At 47.3% G+C, this 22722-nt stretch overlaps 1 protein-coding gene across 1 annotated transcript in view; it reads left to right on the forward strand.

Moving 5' to 3' along the window:
• Nucleotides 1-15711: 15711 nt before the first annotated feature.
• LOC119399108 (uncharacterized) overlaps nucleotides 15712-22722 on the forward strand; it is a 61474-nt gene continuing 54463 nt past the window's right edge. The window contains exons 1-5 of the mRNA XM_049417536.1: nucleotides 15712-15918; nucleotides 17007-17179; nucleotides 18465-18715; nucleotides 19748-19771; nucleotides 21303-21455. Of these exons, the coding sequence (XP_049273493.1) occupies nucleotides 15712-15918; nucleotides 17007-17179; nucleotides 18465-18715; nucleotides 19748-19771; nucleotides 21303-21455 (808 nt within the window). The remainder of the gene's footprint in view (nucleotides 15919-17006; nucleotides 17180-18464; nucleotides 18716-19747; nucleotides 19772-21302; nucleotides 21456-22722) is intronic.

A 22722-nucleotide genomic window follows, 5' to 3' on the forward strand; every position in this document is an offset into this window, starting at 1 on the left:
CTTTTTCCTGTACCTCCATGTATCTACCGCCCTCGTTTACCCATACTTCGATGCACTTGTATTCTCTTACCCTCGATATTTCCTGGCCCTGTATTGACATCACCAGATCATCGGGATCATTGAGTACCATTTTGTTACACTAAATCTTATATCTAGAGCTTTACCTTCTCTTCCGCGCATATCCGCCAGCCGCTGTATATCATCTCGGCTGTCCGCAAATAAGACAATATCGTCAGCATTAAAAAAACAACAACGAAAAAACTCAGGAGTCCCTTATTCATTCGCCTAAGAGGACTCCAAGGCGAAAGCCACTCTCTTTTTCTTCTCAGTCGATGTATTGTGATGACGACTTCACGTGACGTCACGTTATATAGCGTTATAATGACGTCATGACGATGCCTCAATTCTTGCGATACATGCCGACGCGTTGACAATATGGCGACGTCATAACTCGACGATGATTTTATAATGACGTCGCAGTGAAGTCAGGATGATGTCATGATTACGTCACAAACTTTAGCTATTTGTGACGTACGTCATACTGCGACGTTATCACGTGATGATGATTTTTTGCATGACTCTTGTTGATGCCGACGGCCAATTTTCGCGTTTGATGAGGCATCTTAGGCTTTCGCCTTATTAAACTTGTAAACTGCTGCCTCATCATCACGCCGGCCTGTCTGCGTGACAGATCAATACCAATATTGCCGCCTTCTGGCGTTTGTTTCCACCAAGCACTGCCCTGTGGCTGCGGTAGACCGAGTACCGTACCCGCCTTTTCAAACCTACCCCTTTCAGTCACGGTGTGAATTGTACACATCAACTTCGCAGTCGCATCACGCACCGCGTGTTTCTTCAAATGGCCTGAAACTTAGTGTGCACATTCGTGCAGGCTTCCTGAAGGGACAACTAACGGTTATTTAACTTCATTATGCTGCTTATTGCTGCAGATGATCACTTTGCTAGAGACACTACCATGTTCGACGATCGTTCTACGTGCGACGTTCCATGACCGACGTCAAGAGTGTTTTTTTTTTCGCTCGAAAAGCATGCATTTTGGGCCTAATAGTTTATTCCTTTTATGCAAGGATTGAAGGTGACTGATAGCGGAATAATTAGATATTTAATTACACGCTAATTGACGTTAATTGTTGAAACTCGCACAAAACAACACATTCCTTCATTTTTTTTTTCTTGGAATGTAATACTGAGTGCCTTGAAATCATGACGTGCATATTTGAGGCATTTGCAGACAGAGCATCATAGTTCGTGACTGAAAGGGCTACACTGTACATGTATCTCGAATACGTTGACTTGTTTTTCGCATCCGCGTCGCACCTCGGTCCGTAACGATCCCTCGAGCGCCGTCCAAGTGAGGCCTGTCGCACGCGGAGCGCTTAGGAAATTGATATTGATTAGCTGACAAAGTGGAGAGACAGAGCGGGAACAAACGCGGTTGTAGGCGTCTGCGTTGTTGTGGCGTGACACCCGTCAGGCAGTTCGTCCCCTGATACACTAACGGCGGAAAAGCGGTACCAAGGCCAGACTTTACTTTCTTTATTCTTTTGCCGAGAAGGATGGCAATGGGGGGTTCGTTTCGTCTGCCGGTCACTCCGGTGTATAGTCTCTTTTATTATAGTATTTTTTTCCTGTTTCCTTTCGGCCATTAGACTCGCCCTGCAGGTCGGTCGATATGCAGCGAATGCATGAATGAATGCCATCAGACGCTGGCTGTTGTTCACGAAGCCGAATGCGTGTGGACTTTCAGCTGATTGCCGAAGAATACCGGTATACTACAGATACTTCAGAATAGCCAGGCCTTCTTTTCAGTTGTTGACGTTTTTGTTGTTGACGGCGTACAGCCTGCATGATATCGCTACGCATGAAGAATCGACATTCGGGCAAGTTGGAATTGATTATATGCACGTTGAAACGGGCAGCGCGATAAACTAGCACGCAAGATAGAAGGAATACGCATTACGCAGCGCCGTCTCGCAACTAACTTTATTGGAAAGCACACGTACAGGGGTGGTCAAAAGTACCCAGGCCGCAACGCCCGGCCAAGGAGCAGCAACTCACTGCTATCGGGGCGCTGTTATCGCAATCACGCCTTGGCGCACGCTGGCGTCGAGCGTGTCATTATGTCATTAGTGGCATTATGGCCCGTGTACTTAGATTTAGGTGCACGTTAAAGAACCCCAGGTGGTCGAAATTTCCGGAGCCCTCCACTACGGCGTCTCTCATAATCACCTCAAACCCCAGATATTATTATTATTATTATTATTATTATTATTATTATTATTATTATTATTATTATTATTATTATTATTATTATTATTATTATTATTATTATTATTATTATTATTATTATTAAATTTATGACAATGCTGCTAGACAGAGGCACGTCTTCTTCTTCACGTAGCAATTAAAAGCTGAAAAGTGAGTCCCGCCACCCTCCAATTGCTAAGTGACGACGTAAAGCGTTCGAACACACGAAGACGAAAGAGAGCACATGCCTTTTCTCCTCGTCCATGCTAAAGCGCTCTACATCATTTCTTTGTCCGATGCCTCCTTTAGAAAGATGTTTGTAACGTTAGCCGAAAAGGTGGTTGCCAGCCCTCTCAGTTCCCTCCAACTCCGCTTCACAAAAAGGGGTGTCGGCTGCGAGCGCTCGTCGCGGTGGCCGCTTCAAACCTTTATACCTCTGAGTTCAAAGGAGTGTCTGTTGTAGTCCCGGAGGCAGCGTCCGCCGTAGACGCTATGGCAAAGGTTGTGATGGCGTCACTTCCGACGCTACCGAAAGTTTGGCTGCGAGCGCTCCTTGCGGAGACTACACTGAACTACGATGGACATACCACGCCACTTGTAAAGCGAGCGACGTCGCAGGCATCTAGTAAAGCAGGTATTGCTATGTCACGCTCAGTGCAAGGACTAACTTCAGCAGTTCAGATTATTGACATATACACCCCCGCTGTGAGTGTACGCGTCGCATATTGAAGGACTACCATTATCATTATCATCAGGAGCACGAGAGCACGAGCGGCGCGTGGAAGCGCGCGGTCACGGCGCCACAGAAGAAGACGCGTCCAGTCCTGGAGGACGCTTCACGGTTGGCCTGGATCCCGAACAAGTCAGGACGACGACGACGCCGCCGTCATGGGTGAAGGTGAGTCGTCTTGAACCACTCTGCAGTATACGCCGCTCTTTGCGCTGTCCACCAGTGTGCGCCGGGAGATCGTTTAAAAGTGCGCGAAATTCGCCGATCAATCGGAAGAAGCCGTACACATGAAAGGGCTTTCTTAAGTACAAGGTTAAAAAGTCCCGCAGTATGTTACACTCTCTGCAACCCTTGAAGGCGGAAGCCTGCTTCGCACATGGTAATGCATTGAGTTAGACCAGAGGTCGGCAACTCGTGGAAAAGAAAACCGGGGAAATCTTGCGTCAGGAAACAGCGCCCCGGTAAAAACGAAGACGAAACATGGGAACGAACAATGCATCACACATGAAACGCTTCGTTCCTATGCTTCGTCTTCGTTTTTAGCGCGCGGTTTCCTGATACAAGATCTTCAACCAACTAGCCAACAAATTCACCGGGGCAATCATTAGGCAGTTGTAGCTCAAAACAGGGGAACATGTGACGGGGATTACCCTTGACGTAAAATTTCGGTTATGAATTCATGACTTCTGGAGGTGGGAGGTCAATCGTAGTATTCAACGTATTGAAGCAGAGCTGCTAAGACGACGCGTTTGAAAATATGGTGTAATTCGTCAGCTTTGAGAACGGCTGCGCCGCATTCGCGTATACCAAATGTTGACTGTTACCGTACGAATGAATACAGGCTGAAAACGTGCCTCAAACGCGTTTTTTTTTTTTTTAGACATACAGTTTGGGGTGTTCAGGGTGTCTGACATAAATAAAGTCAGTTTCGTCGCAAGGGCGAAGCAATGAATGCGATAGCAACAAGTTGGAATGTTACACGAAGTTAGCCTAACAGCTTGCACCTTTAGGATTCGATCTGGTGTGGGGGGGGGGGGGTGCTATCACCCCCTGTAAAGTTGTTTGCGCCTCATGGCGCACGCGCGTCTCGCGCATAGGCCGCAGCGGCCGTCGAGCAAGCAGTGGCGCTGTGCTCGCGCGCGTGAGGGTTAGCGCGGTGGCGCCGGCAGTGCCGCCTGCGGAGGTGTTAGGCCGGCGTGCGGGAAACAGCAGGGAGGTCTCTTTGGATTTGGCGGCGTGCGTGGATGGACGTCTCCCGCGGTGGGTCCCCGGGGGACGAGACAGCGGCTCGTTTCCCGCGGGGCCCTCGTGGTGAGTCGGGCATCGGCGATGCCGCATGCGCGATGCATTATGTCTTATGTTGTCTTGAGTGTGCGTTATGTACTCCTGGTGTTCATTAGCATTGTATAAGGTTAGTTAGCAAGTGACTAGTTGTGTATAAGATTCGGCCGGCGAGCTCGCCGTATGTAAAAAGCAAGTTAATAAACGTACACGTGTTGTTGCACGACCGTGTGAACAGTATCCGTGTGTTCCGAGAGCGGCGATATCTTTCAGACCCCACAGGTGTAACTTAACAAAACGCTCGCGTAAGGAAACACGGCCGCTACGGCGAGCGAAGCGACCTTCATGCTGTCTATCGCTTCAACGCAAAGTAAGTGGCGAGAGCACAGCACGTACAAAGGCATGAGCCGTCTGCTGATCTCTGTCGAGATAGCGTGCGCGCGACCGAGCGTGACCGCGCCCGTTTGATCAAAGTTCACAGTTCCTGCCGGAGCGACGCAGCCCTCCCCCCCCCTTCCTTCCGGCACCCCTCTGTGCGCCTTTGCGCCGCCAGCGCGTTTCATCTCTGCTTGAGCTGCCACCGGCGCCAGCCTTCGCACGCTTTCACTCGCACATACAACATACGACGCGCGGGGCGGTGTTATTGATTTGCACTTTATACGGAACATGACGGCGACGGCAAAAATGCTCCTAGAGAGTCCATATAGTTTCTATCGCAATAAAACTAGATGTTATCGCAGCACTTAGTGTCCAACACTTAGTGTCCACTAAAAAATATTTTCTTTTTCTACGTCGCATTCCAGGCACAGAAGAGAGCCTTATGGAAAGCAGCACGGATTCAACAGACATGAGCAGCCAGATCGTCAGCACGTCGTCGTAAGATGGCCCGTGTACAGCCTTACAGCATTGAAAAACTTCGTTCAAATAGACAGTAATCAATCCCTCGATTCACTTTATTAACTTATTGTTTCGCTCATACTCACAATAGGCCTAGCATCGCTTATGTTTTAATATGCTTCCGTCACTCAATGGGCAAACTCCAAATATGAAAAAACGAGTTATTCATTTATTTACTGATGTATTTATGACTGAGTGACGGACTTGACTCACAGTGTCAGCACTGGATTATACCTGATTTACTTGCCGACTGCTATGACTTACTTGACCTGACCCGATATACTTGACTTAGTGGCTAACCGAATTGATTAACTAACTTGACCGGATCTGACTGATTAACCTGACAGAGTGACTGGTTGATTTTTACTTGACTTGCTAACTCTGAGTCGCTTGATTTCACCCGAATTGACCGGCGTGGCTGACTTGAATGGACCTGACCGAGTTAATGACCTGACTTAAAACCCCAATTTGACTGCACGGCTGACCTGACATGAGCCCATCTACCCCGCTCACTGTCTAACCCTACTGATTAATTCTCGACCTGATGTCACTGACTGACTTAACCTAACAGACTGTTTGGCTGCCCGGACAAACTTGACTGAACTAACTTGGCCTGATTGGCTGACCGTCACCAACGACTCCCTTGATTTGATTCGAAGTGACGCGATTGGCTGATTTGAGTAGACCTGACAGACTTATTGACCTGACTGGCAAATATGGCTGATTAAGTTGCCTGCATGAGTCACTTGACCTGCCAAACCTGAATGACCTGAATGACTTGATTTGACTGGCTCACTCCTTACGTTATTCATCATAGCTGGACGGCGTAGTTTTGTTTCTCCTGGCTCAACAGTTATATTATTTTATTATTTTATTTTCTTCATACTGTCAGCATATGTCAAGTCAGGAGCTGTTGCTACGTTGTTTTCAAGTACAGACATTGTACATGCTTAAATAATGTCACACAACACACTCAAGAATAAAGCACAACATATTAAAATTGGAAAACAATATGTAGAACTAATTTTTTTATTTAATGAAATATAATATGCTAACATACATCCCGTATACGTCACCGAATTAAACTGAGAAATATTACGGCAGTATAATACGTTCAACATGTGCAACGAACTGGCAACAAGAGTAATGTCAGTTGAATAATGAACATGCGCAAATGCAACACACGCCGGTTACAAATATTCTAACACAGCCTTTTAAATCACAACATTCGGTTGTGGGGCACTGCATTCGTTCCTCGCTCAGTGTAGTGATTTGCTCACTCGATGTTTCACTTGCAGGGATGAAGATACTGAGGACGACTACCCTGACGAAGCCATCCCCATCATCTGCTGTTGTATCCTGGTCCTGTTCGTCATCATGATTATCCTTCTCTATCTCGTCTCCAACGTCTACGTCGGTAAGTTGGCTGCGCTGTACGAATCGATAAGTTTGCCACGTGCCATCTTCGACAAATCTCACCGGGATGCCCAGGCACTACGATGACAGGACGAAACGTCGTCCCGTTGCGCACCGGCGCGATTTGACGAAGATGCCTAGAGTCACTTGTCACGTGATGAGCACATGAGAAAAAATTGTCGCTCTTGTGCAACAATTGATGTAGTTATGAATCCTGCGCTAAATGCAGCTTCACTACTGTGAAGCATGAGGAAGCGCGTAGCAAGGGCACCCAGCGATTCCCGTTCGTGGAGTTCCCACTGCTCCGTTCACCAAACCGCGCGACGAGCAATCGTGCGCGTGAGTAGGCGGTGGCGCCCTCTCTTGCTCGGCGCGAGAGGCAGCGGCATGTTTCCGAAGTGTTCTTAGCGATTTTAAGTTAATTATAGCGATTACTTCCTGGTTATTACTGTTAATTATATTATAGACCTCGTTTATTTATTTTAGCCCGGTTTCGAGCATTGCTAGCCTTGTTTTAGGCCTGTATGAACCATTCTGAGCGTGGTCACGCCACATAAGATCTATGGATGAACGATAAGACGGGCCCCTTAAGTGCTAGGCACTTAATAGCATTGTCCTCACGGGCAGCCATCTGTAAATAAACGGGAACGAACAATTTGTTTCCCTCGGCATCGTACGAACTGAATTTAGCGAGGTCTCCTTAATTTAGCAGAAAGAAAGCTCGCAGCTGCTGACCGTGGGGCACAGATTCAGCCTATCAATACCTTTTATTGCTTCAAACCTCCCATCTCCCCTCCTTCCTCTGCCAACACTTCCATATCTGCAACTATTGAGTTGTTGATACTACTTTAGTTGAAACTTCAGAGACAAGGGACGAACAATTGCGGTGGAGTGTTATCGAAATTATGTACAGAGATATAGAAAGCAGATAAAAGTCATAGAATATATGCCACTACGACATTACATGGCTCTTAAACATGGCGACAACGTTACGTAAGCTGTAGATTAATCCACCACATTCATCCAGTCCAGGCGCTCAAAAAGGTGCATTTTAGAGAAACATGATATCGCGACATCAGACATTGGTTCTTATTCAAGCAATACGCGTAATGCGATAAGTGTGATCAATGTGAATTTTGTCTTATCGCTTCAAAACATAAACGTTGCTGTGGAATCGTATTTTACCTGATTACTAGCGCGCGTTTCTAGTTCGAGACACTAACGCTAACGTTTGTTTTCGACTTCCTCTTTCAGCTGACGTCGACGATGACGTTGGTAAGCTGTCTACATTCGCCCCTTAGCGCTCGCTTGATGACGTATACGTGCATCGCAGCGATGGTGACGCCATCTAATGACGCCACCTTGAACCTATACGGTCAAAGTTTTACCTCTGTGTATCTGTAACGGCGTTATAATACTCGTGCAAGGATTCATTGTAGATGACGCAGTACTACTTTTACTTGGCTGAGTTGGTGGCGCCATCTTGGTTGGCGCAATGCAGTCTGAGGAAAACGCATCTTTGTTGTAACGAGCAACGCTGTTGTGCTATGATGCTGTTGTACAGAATCAGTGGCTGCTTGATCGGTAACATGTAAGTGCACGTTAAAGCACCCCGCATATCTTCAGAGGCTCATTACTACGGTGTCTCTCGAAAGCACAGAGGAAGTAAAACGACTAGGAGGGAGCATCACGTCATTACGCTAGCCTCGGCAATCCAACCTCCCCTGACGCCGCCCCTCCCGACCAGCGCGCGGTGCCTCCTGGGTAGGATTAGGCGCCCGCAGCAGACGCAACCAAAGCGAGCCGACCGGTAGTAGCGCTTATCTGTCACGTGACCAGAGCTTATTCCTCTCTTAAATGTTTTTATGACTAGGCTTCAAGATTGTCACGTGACACTCCCTCCTAGTTTTCCTTCCTCCATGCTCGAAAGCGACTGAGTACATTTATGGCAGCTGATTACAGGGTTCATATTTGTTTGCTAGCTCCAAACGAGGGTGCCAGAGTAAAATAATCTGCTCTATAGACCAGGCTCTCTTGCCCTCAATGTGCGGCCAACACATTGGTTGCGGGCCCGGTTACGTCAAAGCTGAAAGCGAGCGAACACTGGCGAAGACAAGCATGCGATAAGGACAGGCCGTATCACATCGGGGTCTACGCATCACCTTACCCGCAGCCACCCGGCCAGAGAAATATATATGGCGGCTCCCTACAGGTCATGAAAATTCTAGTCTGTAGGGAGTATGCACGTAACTCTGCAGAAGTCTGTAAACGGTATTAAGTTTACGCACAATCTGAAGCTGTCTAATAAGAGAATAACATCGTGTGTACAGTACTCACGGATTCAAACGCGAAAATTTAGTGCTAACTAGCACACCTACTTTCGTTTCCGGCCTCTACAATTCCTGTCAATCGGCGTAATTCTTACTATAGCACTTAGATCAGAGCCAGCCTTAAGTTTAACGACAATATTTGCAGCAACATGACGCGGTAGTCACGAACAATTGCTCGTAGCAGTCGTTATCCTAAAAAAGACGTTATCCTAAAAAAGACGGCTGATCCCTCCGTCATAGGAATCGGTATAACATGAACGTGAAGCGTATCGTCACAGAAGTACTTGATCGTTAATAGTACACTGGTATATGAGGGCTTGTACAATGTCTATTGTTGTTTGGCAGATATCGCACCGCTTAATGTGGACGCACCCACGTTGACGCCTGGGGGCACATCTCCGTACCGACGACCAACGCCCATGATCATTATTTAACCCTTGCGGTAGCTGAAGCTATCAAGATATAGCTGGACACCGCATATGGTGAATACCGCGCAAAGATGGCATCAAGAACCACATAGCAAACACCAGGGGCGTAGCCAGAAATGTTTTCGGGGGGGGGGGGGGGGGGGTGTGTTCAACCATACTTTGCGTATGTTCATGCGTGCATTTGTATGTGTGCATGTATATATACGCAAGCATTTTTTTTTTCGGGGGGATTTGAACCTCTCCAAACAACCCCCCTAGCTACGCCTCTGGTAGCAGTTAAGCGGCATGTGCGTTATCGCGTGCCGATGCCGTCAAGACGTTCTATTGTCTTTAATATAGGCCGAAAACCGAATTCATGTTTAGTGTACGAATATTTATAAAGTTCCAGTGTGAATCTGACGTGTTGAATTGCCATCGACCCCTTTCCGCCTCAGCATTTGGTGTCATGAACACTTTTGCGCTTGCTCACTGCGTTTAGCCTCTCTCGCCTATTATACTTGATATGCACTCCTTCAATGCGTCGTGAAACGCGAAGAGAAACGCTATGCGCGTCGTGTCTTCCCTCTAGCCTGGCCGTTAATTCTCACAGGGCGAGCGGGGAACGCGGTGCGACAGGCAGGCGAGCGTCTGAGAGCTATTTTTCGATATGGATGGATTCTATGAGCGAGGCTTGGGCTAAAGCCGCCACCTCGCGTTGTGTTAAAGCGTTGACGACATTACACTTCTCCTATTGGAAATGCGCCGTTGCAACGGCGCGTTGCAGGAGCTAATGGCGGAGGCAACGAAGGCCAGATAATGTTCGGGTTCTTATCAGTTTCTTGCAGTTTCATCGGCGCCATCTTGGAGGGCGCTACGAAAAGTGGGGCAGTCGTCTCGACAGCAACGCGCATACTGGTGATAACGTGCATTTTTCTGTGCCTTTTGCTGGATAATGTGCATCCGCCAAGCGGCGCCGAGGGGCGAAATCGAGAGAGTAACAGGAGAGGGCGCGGCGGCGCTCACGCGGCACCGCCGTGGTTCGGCTACTCGCGGGCGCTCTCCGCCTCGAGCCATTAGATGGCGCACCGCTCAACGGACCCACGACCGAACATTTTCTGGCCGCTTAGGCGCGCGCAGTGTCAACACCTGAATATTCTTACACCGTGGTCTACACCAAGTTAAGGAGGCTATCATGAGAGCACCCAGGCGTAGGTGGCTAGATAGATAGATAGATAGATAGATAGATAGATAGATAGATAGATAGATAGATAGATAGATAGATAGATAGATAGATAGATAGATAGATAGATAGATAGATAGATAGATAGATAGATAGATAGATAGATAGATAGATAGATAGATAGATAGATAGATAGATAGATAGATAGATAGATAGATAGATAGATAGATAGATAGATAGATAGATAGATAGATAGATAGATAGATAGATAGATAGAAATGCATTTGGGCAATATTTGCTCTAACTCTCAGAGAAACGCTCAAAGTGCCAAAGGTACGCTAAGAAATGCTTCGCAATTAAAAAACGATGTCGCGTTTCGGTCCGTCAGTACTCTAGGTAAAAGGGCTCCTCACTAAGTTGCGATGGCAAAGCATGGTGGCTGCTTCGTCATCACGTGATGAAAATCCTTCTGCGTAACAATGTTTGTAACTCGCTCTTTCAATGTCCTCCGCCAGAACTCACTATGGTCATCGCATCTCTGTCAACCTTTCATGTTTATTTGTCTTTGCAGATGAGATGAGCGTAACATACAAGAAAGACCCAAACAGTAAGTGGCAAACTTTATTTTCAAATGCGATAGCATTCTTTGGCTTTCTCGATAAGTTTTTTTTTATCGTTCCGTCTTTGTTGCTCTCAGCTGCTAGCCCACAAGACCCGGCAGCGTACAAGCAGTTTCGTTACGTGAACCACATATGTGCCAGCAGTTTATGTGTATATCCGCCCGAACTGTTCCTACAGATGCTGTTGGTTGCCAATCCGGAGAGTCCATTTGCACTTCGACAGCTCGGTGTCACGTGACCTTAACAGAAACGTCACGCGTGAGGTCGTGGGTAGAGCGACACGTCGCTGTCGACCTTGGCTCTGGTAGTTGTCAAAATGGCAAAAAAATAGTGAGAACCACGACGCGGCATGACGTAAGTTATATGAATTCCTCGTGGCACAGGCCAACGACTGGCTGTGTCCAAATCTGGACGGCATCTTAGTCTGCGCTGACAGCTTGGAAGACAGCATCGAGCCCCAGTACTCCGAGAAATGGAACGCGTGTGGATGACGTCAGTGCGACATAACGCCACCTCGCGTCGATAACAAAAAGCTGAGAAAAAGAAACATAATCATCCCTTTTTTAACTTCTTACGTGTTCAAGTCTATTAAAAAATGAACCTAGCTTACAACTGAGCGCGTGGAAAACCGTCTGCTGCCATACCGAAGAGGTCCGAGCTATCTGAGCATTTCGCTGAGCCGCCATCATGTTTGGACTGCAAATTAGCCTGCATAGTTTTGGTCTTTGATGCCGTCTTCTCGAAGCTATTTTGCCGGCTACGCGGTGATTGGAATGAGACCTAAGATGGCCGCTGTCCACTTAGCTGTCTATTTAGCCGTCTACGGTGAGTAATGGAACGCACCAACTGACAGGGGCAGTGGCGTAGCCAGAAATGTTTTCGGGGGATGAGCCGGGGGCGGGGGGGTTGTGTATGTAGTCACGAGTTCGACAAAAGTTCGTCTGGTCCGGTAACATGATAAGGATGAAGATGCGGTCAGTGACCAAGTTAAGGTGAAAACGCAGTCGATTTGGTCACACTAAGCAGGCAAGAGCCGTAAGCGATCGCTTAAAAGCGACAAAAAAAAAAATAGTGACACCTAAAAGAATAGCGACACCTATGCAACGCCAGGTGGAACATGGATTTTCTTTTTACGGCGGTAGAGTATTACGTTTACGTCCTACGTTACGTTTCAGCTGAGGTCCCGTGACCCTTCCCTCCCCATCCCCCTTCACAACTACACAGGTTCTTTGCGCGCAGGCTCCCTCCACTTTCGAGTTTGGAGTTGAGTAAACAGGGCGTCAGATCAAATGAATATTAACGACATCTTAGTCGAAATCAAGAAAAACAAGTGGCCATGTGCAGGGCATGTAGCGCGTAGGCAAGATAACCGCTGGTCATTAAGAGTACAAGACGGAGATGTGCATGACAGGAGAGCGCCCCTTCTGTCATGCACTCCTCTGTCTTCTCCTCGTCAAGTGTAACGCTGCAAGATTTTAAGTAAAAATGTATCGGCAACTAGACCCGCAACATGTTTCATTAAGATTAATAGACCGGCATCCAAGAGAACGCAAGTGCGCGAGTGGGAACCAGAAAGTTAGGTGGGAAGATGAACTTAAGAAGTTTGTGGGCATGAAGTGGCCGCAAACACAGGACCGTGTTGATTGGCGAAACATGGGAGAGGCCTTTGCCCTGCGGTGGGCACAGTCAAGCTGATGATGATGTTGATGATGATGATGATGATGATGATGATGACCAAGGCGTACTTAAACGCACTGCTAAGAAAACCGAAGGCAAACTCATTTCGTTGCTGCCCAAGGCACGTCATCCCGTTTGTCAAATGTTGACTCTAGTGGCTTTATGTATTTCGACGTTCTGCAATTACTGTTGGGAATATTGTCACGTGGTCGTGACGTCGATGAAGACAGCAGTCGGCGTTTGCAGGCTGAAACTGTTTATTTGGCCGAACTTGTGGCCGGAAAATCAGAATAGAACTACAGCAATACACGCTGTATAATGATAGCGGCGAACAGGGCGTCGTCCGTCGATCAACTGACAAGCGGTCACGCGTGTCTGCTTTTATACAGGCGCTATCGAACTTTCCAGCAATATCGCTGGTGGCGGCGTAATCTCTAGACAAAGCTGGAACATTCGCGTGCGGGGCGCAATCTTAACAAACTGATCTACTACGATCGCGACGCTTCTAGAACATTACTTCGCGGACAGCGTAGAGCGTTGATAACCGTTCCTGCCGGTCAAACCTGAATACATCAAAACAAGACAAGAAGTGGGCGTGGCATTGCCCCCCTCTGAAAAAAAAAAGCATCGTCCCGATGCTTGTGAAAGAACAAAGAAGAGAGAGAAAAAAAAAACAAGTGCATACATAAATACATTACAATAACAAAGGAAAAGTAGAGTCCCCAGGTTCGCTAACGCGCAAAAAACGGCTTAAGGCGCACGACATGGACGACTTCAGGTCGTGCGCGGCGTCGCTGAGAGTTCGTAATGCCGTCCGGGATGACCTCGTAGTCAAGAGCGCCGAGGCGTCGAAGAACCTTGTATGGCCCGAAATATCGCCGAAGGAGTTTTTCGCTGAGCCCACGTCGGCGTATCGGCGTCCAGACCCAAACACGGTCGCCGGGCTGGTATTCCACGAAGCGTCGTCGAAGATCGAGAGGTACTGGGATCGATACCCAGCACCTCCACCAGATGTCACGTGGTCGTGACGTCGATGAAGACAGCAGTCGGCGTTTGCAGGCTGAAACTGTTTATTTGGCCGAACTTGTGGCCGGAAAATCAGAATAGAACTACAGCAATACACGCTGTATAATGATAGCGGCGAACAGGGCGTCGTCCGTCGATCAACTGACAAGCGGTCACGCGTGTCTGCTTAGGAATATTAACCTCTCCAATTTTCTGTAATCAGACTGCTTAAGCGACGCGTAAGGTGGTGTTCAATCTGGAACGTAAGGCAAGCACCAGTTATTTGGCTAGATTTTCATTGACTCGTGTGTGAACAGCTGACAGCTCCATGAACAATCGATCGAATTTCGAGAAAGACGTAATCTTCTTGCCACTGTATTGCACTAAATGGTTATTTATTTCACCTTGCAGTAAGTCTGCGAAGTAAGAGCTAAACCGTTGACTAACGCTTTGGCTGCTGAGCTTTTCACCGTCTCCATAACAGGACAAAATCGAAAAGTTTTAAGTTAGGGTGCGAACCCTTGAATGTTATTTATCCGGTGCGATAAACATCACTTTCATGTACTGATGAAACGATCTTCCCAAATGTTCTGTTTTAGGGGCGAAGCTCCTTATAGCGGCACCCGTTCGTCCCCGTCGTAGTAGTGTGTAACCAGTCTTAAAAACGGAGGGGGCGTGCACACATGAAGGCTCCCTAAAGACAATGCGCTGCGACAGTACGTGATATGTATCGCCCTCTCCTTGCCTACGCTTCCCCCTCTTTCTCCTGTCTGAATTTACATAGAGTTGATTTATAGATAGTTGGACGAATAGGCTAGACATACATATACAGGGTGCCCCAGCTAACGTTTGCCAGTGTTTCAAAATATGCCCACGCACTTTTGACGACGCGACCAAATGCATATCGCTGACTATTGCATGGAGTAAGTCCCATTATTTTTGCGTTATGTTTATTTGATTAATTAGGCAAAATAATTGCCTAAATTAAAAGCAACGAAGGTGCGAAAAAATTACAATCAGAAAGCTGCAGATCGGTTAGAAAAACGTCCGAATAAACAGTTTATAACTTTCTTTCTATCAAGTATTCGTGTTTTTTTTTTCTGTATTCTGTGGGTGCCCACGTGACATGGGGGATCGTCCCACCGATTCCTCACCACAGTGATATCCTATACACCTTTTCACGGAAGGCTCCCCGGGCGCCGCCAGAATCCCCTCTGGGCTGTTGTGAGTAGGCGTGACCACCCCGAAAACGCACTTCCGAGGCATTGACGCCAGCCTTTGGACTCCCGTGCCACAGTCCAGAGATGAGGTGTATTTTCTCTCCTGTGAAAAGGAATCCAACAGACATTTAGGCCAAGGAGAGCATAGGGGACATTAATTGTTGCCTTTTAACTGTAGGGCAGTAATTATGACGTAAATTGAAATGAATTAAAGAGGGCGAAAAATCACCCATTCCGTCGGTGGGATCCAAACCCACAACATTCAAATTTCGCGTCCGATTCTCTGCCGATTGAGCTACGACGGAAGGCGCTTTCTAAATGTCTCTCGGATTCATTTGGTTGTGTTTAACAAAAAGACGAGCTCCTCGAAAAAATTCCGCTTGAAACTTATATGGCATTTGAAGATTCCCATCATACTTAAAGCAGCGTGAGCCGTTTTCTCAACAGAATCTCTTCTTTCGATCTACGGAATTGTTACGCGGTAATTGTTCTACAGGGAGATGACAGTCGTTGCTCCGACTTCTACATTCACTACGTCCGTAGACATAAAACGTTAACGGTGCTCCAACTCGCAGCGAAACCGCCAAGCTCTATTGCAACGACCCCTGGCACTGTTACTCCGGGCGGACATACGCTGGAACCCCCCGGCGGTCATTCGCATAGAACACCGCCCAGCCATCATGGACCAACGGGTGGTCATTTTCCAGGAAGCCCTGGTAGTCCCGCTACTGGAGGGCCTGGTAGTCCCGCTACCGGAAGGCCTGGTAGTCCCGCTACCGGAAGGCCTGGCAGTCCCGCTACCGGAAGACCTGGCGGTCCCACTACCGGAAGACCTGGCGGTCCCACTACCGGAAGACCTGGCGGTCCCACTACCGGAAGACCTGGCGGTCCCACCCATGTATAACAAGCTCTTTATTTCTATATCTCCGTAACGTACAGAACTCCGCGGCAAAGCTAAACGACGGGACCTGGCAGGTAATTGCCAGGAATGTATAGGCGTTTTAAAATATTCCCGTGAGGTGCAGTGTCCACGCGTGTGTACGCAACTTGCTTTCGCCAGTTCTTCGGACTCCTGGCCACGAAAAAGCAAGATAGGATCAAACAGGCGCTAACTGGCAACTATTTTTATTCTGAAAAAACTTTCAGATAGATAGATAGATAGATAGATAGATAGATAGATAGATAGATAGATAGATAGATAGATAGATAGATAGATAGATAGATAGATAGATAGATAGATAGATAGATAGATAGATAGATAGATAGATAGATAGATAGATAGATAGATAGATAGATAGATAGATAGATTACTGTGCAGCCAGCATACGCAAGCGCACTGCCCATCATAACCACTAAAACAGAGATATCATTAAAATTCAGGTTAGAACATTGAATTTCTTTTCTTTGTTGCGCAGCACTAGAGAAGTATCACTGACACAACTACTTACTTCCTTTCTGATATAGTAGGCTTCCATAAGTTGGCTGTGTGCTCTCTTCTACGTCTCGTACCGAATTTGTGCTCAGCACTTTAGCATTACGAACCAACTAGCCCAGCAACAAATCTTCTTGAGACACAGAGAGTTCTAGCTATGGGTCACCGATTACGCAGCTGACTTAAATTTAACGCTAGGCAGCTAATCCTTCTTCAGGTTTATACAATTTATAGCTTAACGTACACCCGTGAGAGGGTGAGCACGCGCTCCCGTGGTATACGCACCACGGGAGCGCGTGCCGAAATTGCCGTCTGCGCCGTCTAGTGGCGAGTTGTCTTCTGTCGGGAACATTACTCTGGCGAATGCGCGGCCAGAGCTATGCTCTCGACGGCAGACGTCTCGCCACTAGACGGCGCAGACGGCAATTTCGGCACGCGCTCCCGTGGCTCGTATACTTTTGCTCACGGGTGTACGTCGGGTGGTTTCGCCGCGAGGACAACCTGCATGACCCTTCTCATCGGATGTCCGGTGTGTCTCCACAGGTAACACCTGGCATTTCCACGCCCGGACGACCAGGTTCTACTTCATCCGGACCCCCTGGCCGTCAAACAACGGGAGGTCCTGGAGCTCCTACACGCGTTACTCCCGGGTCGAAAAGCTCCACAACAACCACACCACATCCAGGCCCCGCACTGCCTACAACACCGGGACCGAGGTAAGCCTGCTTGCCCAGACTTTACTCTTTCAAGCGAAGCTTCTTATAACTGGCATATTTCGGTGGCGTCGTCGTCGTACGCGAAAACTCACGAAGTCTCTTATGCATTCGCCTAAGACGACTCGAAGGCGAAAGCCATCTTCTTTTTCTTCTCAGTCGACGCATTGATCCTCCCGTGCCCCCCTGCGAAGTTTTCTGCACCTAACGTGGTTTCGCGCGGCCTCCGTGATCGGCCCACTTTGACGAAGCAATGATGTCATGTGATGACGTCATAGTGGCGTCACGATGACGCCATAATGACGTCACAAATTTTGGTGATTTGTGACTTCACGGTGACGTCTTCACGTGGTGACGGTTTTTTTTTTTTTTGCATCACTCGTGTCGACGCCGCCGACGCCGACGGTCAATTGTAGCCTTTGATAAGGCATCTAAGGCTTTCGCCATAAAAATCCGGCGCCGGCGAGCATGCAGAAATGGGGCTCCTTGCAGGTGCGCCGATCACATGCGTATTTGTATGCGAAGTTTTCCCATAACTGATTTTCTCTCGATCGTGGGCTCGTCGGTTATCGGCCGTTTTTGATAAGGCAGTCTGATCTACAATCGAAATGACTTGTCACTTCACGTTGCAACATTTCATTGCTGCCTGGATATGAACGCGTGTCCTCCCGTTCCGGCGCCGACGCCGGAACGCGAGTCACTAGGCACGATGCCAACTGCGTAGGCGCAGTTGGCATCGTGTTTACGGAAAGAAAGATAGACAGAAAGAGAAAAAGAGAGAGAGACAGAAAGAGAAGAAGGAAAGAAAGAGGCAAAGAAAGAAAGAAGGAAAGAAAGTAAAGAAAGAAGGAAAGAAAGAGGCAAAGAAAGAAAGAAAGAAATTAAGAAAGAAAGAAAGAAAGAAAGAAAGAAAGAAAGAAAGAAAGAAAGAAAGAAAGAAAGAAAGAAAGAAAGAAAGAAAGAAAGAAAGAAAGAAAGAAAGAAAGAAAGAAAGAAAGAAAGAAAGAAAGAAAGAAAGAAAGAAAGAAAGAAAGAAAGGGAAGTTGTAGGTCAGGGATGTACACGGCAAGCTTAGTTTGCCCTCATTTTACTGACATTGTAAGGGCTCCGGAATTTTCAGTAGACCTTGGGTCCGAGTAAAGTCAGACTTAGTTGAATTGTGGGTGTCCGACTAAGCCGGACTAATTATAACCTTCGTGATTGGTTACCCCAAGTGAGTTTGTTTCAGGCAAACAAGAATAACCTGCGAGTGAGCCTGAGTGAGAGTCTGTTCATTTTGTCAACCCAGTCATGGTCCTGGGACTCCGCCGCCGAGGACACCAAGTTCCAGGACCCTAACACCAGCTTCTCCGACTCTTACGATTTCCAGACCGACTCCAAGTTCGACACTAAGCACTACAACGCGGACAACGCGGACAACAACGCGGACTACAACGCGGACTACAACGCGGACTACAACGCGGTCTACAACGCGGTCTACAACGCCTGCCTCACCGTCCACTCCATCTGGGCCGACGACAACGCCGTACCACCATTTCAGTGAGTGCGACACAGTAAGGCAGTATTGGGCAAACTGCATGCCTCTCATCTATTCGCGGGCTTTGTGATTTGCGTTTACAGGAGCGCCTTTTAATTGACAGTGTTAATTGTTCCTCTCCTGTGTATAAAGCAGAGTCAACCACGCCGCATAACTACCGCACGCATTCGTGTAAAAGCCACCTTTTTTGCAGTACAGAGGTGCAAGTTGGGCGAGGGTATAATCTCGGCAGCGCCACGAGCACTCGTGTGATGTGATCTCTCCCGGAACAATATTGCCACGCACCCTTATTAATTTTGATGTGATAAGGTTTCACCCGCAAAAACTGTTAGCACCGCTCGCCGCACGCCAATTCAATGTTTGAAAAGCTTCGCGATTGTTTCGTATTGTTCGACTAGGGAACATTATTCGCGTGTTTACGCGAGCGCCAACGATAACGCTGGAAGGGTACATCACTGATTTACAACAGACGACGCTTTCCACCGACGATAAGATTGCACTTTCGGTGCACTTGGAGTGTTGCCTCTTTTATTGGGCACAAGTTCGCCCAATAATGCATCTCATCTTTACCGGCTACTCTTTTCTTTCTACACCGTCACAACCACGTGACAATATTAATAAGAGCTCTGTCAGCTCGCGTTCGCCCATTGGCATAATGTTAGTACGCACATTACAGCAGTAAAAATTACTCGAGAACTAGTGTCTAAAAACAGTTCTGCACCCTTCGGGGAGCCTTTGTTTTTCACAACAATAATCGTTCTCTGACTTTGTGATGCTGGACCGCGAGTTCTCCTTATTGAGGACATTGGATTACGTGGCGTACTAGAAGTGTTAGAAGGGTCATTATGTGCAACCCTGAAGTCACGTGATGAAAATGAGAGGTTACGTTAAAAGGGGGTGGATATTTGAAGTGACGTAACGGAAGCTCTAAATCACAACGTACCTTGAGAGGTTCAACGTAACGCCGAAGCGTTTATTTTGCATTTACCGTTAATTTACCACTCATCTTTTGTTTTTACATTATTTTTTTTCAGCGTCTCGACCGGGGAAACCACTTCGTAAGCACACGCTATCCCATAGAATCCGTAGAAGCAGGCTAAACTGTGGTATAGGGACGCGTACAAAACGATACGGTGGCGCGGCCCTGGCGGCATGCTGCGGAAGTCACTGACATGCTAGCGGTAGCGGACTGCAAGCAAGAACATCGCGCGCCCACTAAACAAGGCGCTCTGTGTATTGCCATACAAAGTACCGAACTCGCGAACCTTTATTATCGCAGAAAATAGAACATTGAAAGGAAAATACCTCGGCACCCATTTACGAAACGTCTTGTGTTCCAAACGGACACTGTGGTTCAGCAAATATTCGTTATTGACGTATAAATAAATTGCGGACGAAGGTGCAAGTATCGTTCCGATTCTGACGAAGCTGGTAGCGAAGACATGTCTCAAGAACATTGTTGCAGAACAGCGCAGACAACGGGACGAAGAAGATACAGGACACAGCGTTGCTGTATGTTCTTCGTCCCGCTGTCTGCGCTCTTCTGCCACAATGTTAATGAACCAACTAGCTCACCTAAAAACCCTTTTGTCTCAAGGACTTCATCCAAATTAGGGGTCTCAAACACGCGCCCCGCGAACCTTCCGCTAGCGGCCCGCGGCTTCACAAGGAATAAACTTTTGTTACTTTGCCTAATGGTATTCGCATCATTTTCTCGCCTATCGCGAATAATAACGCTTTCTTCAGAGGAGACACAGACACGGGACTGGTCTCCAGCATTGTTTTCCTGAGGCACCCTAGGGATGCTATCACTATGTGTTGAATATCACCGTAAAACAAAAGCTCTATTTCCGAGTGTTAGTCAATCTGCAGATTGGTATCGATTTCTTTCTCGAAACCTACGTCAAATCCCCTGCGGATATGACCCAGATATGAAATATGGGAAAGGCATTCTTTCAAATGGCAACGCTAAGTGACATTTTGTTCAAATCCCCCTCCCCCCTCTCCGCCTTTTTTCGCTGTCCTGGCCCTTGTTGGACTAAATTTGGGGACTGTGGCCCGCTAGCTCAGATGAGTTTGAGACCTTTGATCTAAATTAAGCACGACGTGTTGAAATCAAATAATGATGGCTCCTATTGCGGATGTAGATTTATCAAACCCCACATTTTGTTTTGAAATACTGTAATTGCGACGTTTTGAGCCTGTCGAAACATGCAACCTAGGACATACGTAGAACGTACCGTAACAAATTTCTGGAGAACATTTGATCTCGCTGTTAAAATTTGATTTTCGAAATAAGTTCGGATCACAACGGGCATTGAAACCCTTGTGATCGCTTGCAACAGCCCTCGTTGGCCATGAAGTTGTCTTCGATTTGTCATCCCGGACTGCCCAGGAATGCCCTATAAGAATGGCTTCCACCCGAAAAGCATTGGCGTATCTACGCTCTTCGCGGGCACACTTGGGACAGTTCGGAGTGACGAATCGAGCATTCGCTGAAGGTTGCCCCCGTGATCGCTTACGCACCAATCTCGAAGGCAATGAAAAGAACGCCACGGTCGTTCAACTTGCGTCCGGCTCTTGTCGCAGGCAACTTCACCCTGATCTGCGTATTCGAGTACATCACGCGCGACATCTGGAACAAGACGGATCAGTGCACCGACTACGTCTACATCCGGGCATACTACTACGCCATCAATGTCAATCACGAGCCTCTGATTTTCACCAAGAAAACGTTGACACGTGAGTATTATACGCAGACGCTCTTTTAGCCGTAAAACCAACGATGACATCAGGGTACAATTAAAGCGAAATTTGCTTCTAGAAATCCAAATCTTTACACTCTGTATTGCTTATCATAACTACTTATCAGCCATCAGAGATTGGCAGTACTTACTTACTAGCTAGGACAGAAGTATTTACGTTAAAACGGGTTAAAGCAATAAAAAAATAGTAAATAATATTAAGTATAACGGGAAGGACTAAAGTAGTCAGTCCCATTATCGCCATTCATTCTACGAATTAGCGAAATACTCGCTACGCATCAGTAAGGTAATGCGCGCACATACGCAGGTGTCCACTTTGTTGATGCTGGTGCTGAATATTAATTATGCCCGAGCGCTTAATTTGTAATGGGTGGGCCTTTAAACCCCTCACTAGTTGCGCAAACCACATAGTGTGACTCCTAATGCGACTCAATTCTTCCGCGCTATATTACACGTGTTAACGAGACTTCTCACACTAGATGACGTTTTTTTTTTCTTTTGGCGAAACAGTTTCAAGCAATGGCGTGGCTTTTTGGTAGAACGCCTGCTTGACACGCAGAAGGCCTGGGTTCGATTCTTTGTTACAATGCAAGAAAGTTCGTTATTGAGTAATCAATTAGTTTATAGCTTTAATGTCCCACACTATAAGTAAAAAAAAGTGTGTGTGAGGCTCCTATCGGAAAGTCCTGGCTTGCCACGTATATATGACTCTGAAGAGATACGTTAACTCTCTTGTGGGTCGCACGACTCTCCGAAGAGAGTATAGTGATCTCCAAAAGAGTTGACGTGTCCATTTAAAGAGAGTTTTATACGTGGCAAGCCAGCACTCTCAAAAAGAGAGTCAAATGACTTTCTTTTCCCTTAGAATGCAAGGCGACTCAGGCTATGAGAAGTGCCATAGTGGACAGCTCCGGATAATTCCGACTACCCTGGGTTCTTAAAACGTGCACTGACATGACATCGCACTACACACGGGCCTTTAGTACTTCGCCCCAATCGTTATTACGATATGTTGCATGTGACGTCACGGAGGTAGGTTTTTCACGCACATGCGCTCCAACATGGCGGGCTTGATGAAGTCAAGGCAGCATAATCGTTTGGCGGATAACGGATGCGATATCGACGCCGGTGGAACATTTCTACCCTCTGCGCACGAATAACGAAAGAACTTGCATTCGAAGAACTGCTAACACTAGCGTGACGTCACAAACTTGGCGTCCCACTACGTTGGTACTCTAACATAA

Source organism: Rhipicephalus sanguineus, chromosome 7 (genome assembly GCF_013339695.2).
Source record: "Rhipicephalus sanguineus isolate Rsan-2018 chromosome 7, BIME_Rsan_1.4, whole genome shotgun sequence".
Taxonomy (NCBI): Eukaryota; Metazoa; Arthropoda; class Arachnida; order Ixodida; family Ixodidae; genus Rhipicephalus; species Rhipicephalus sanguineus.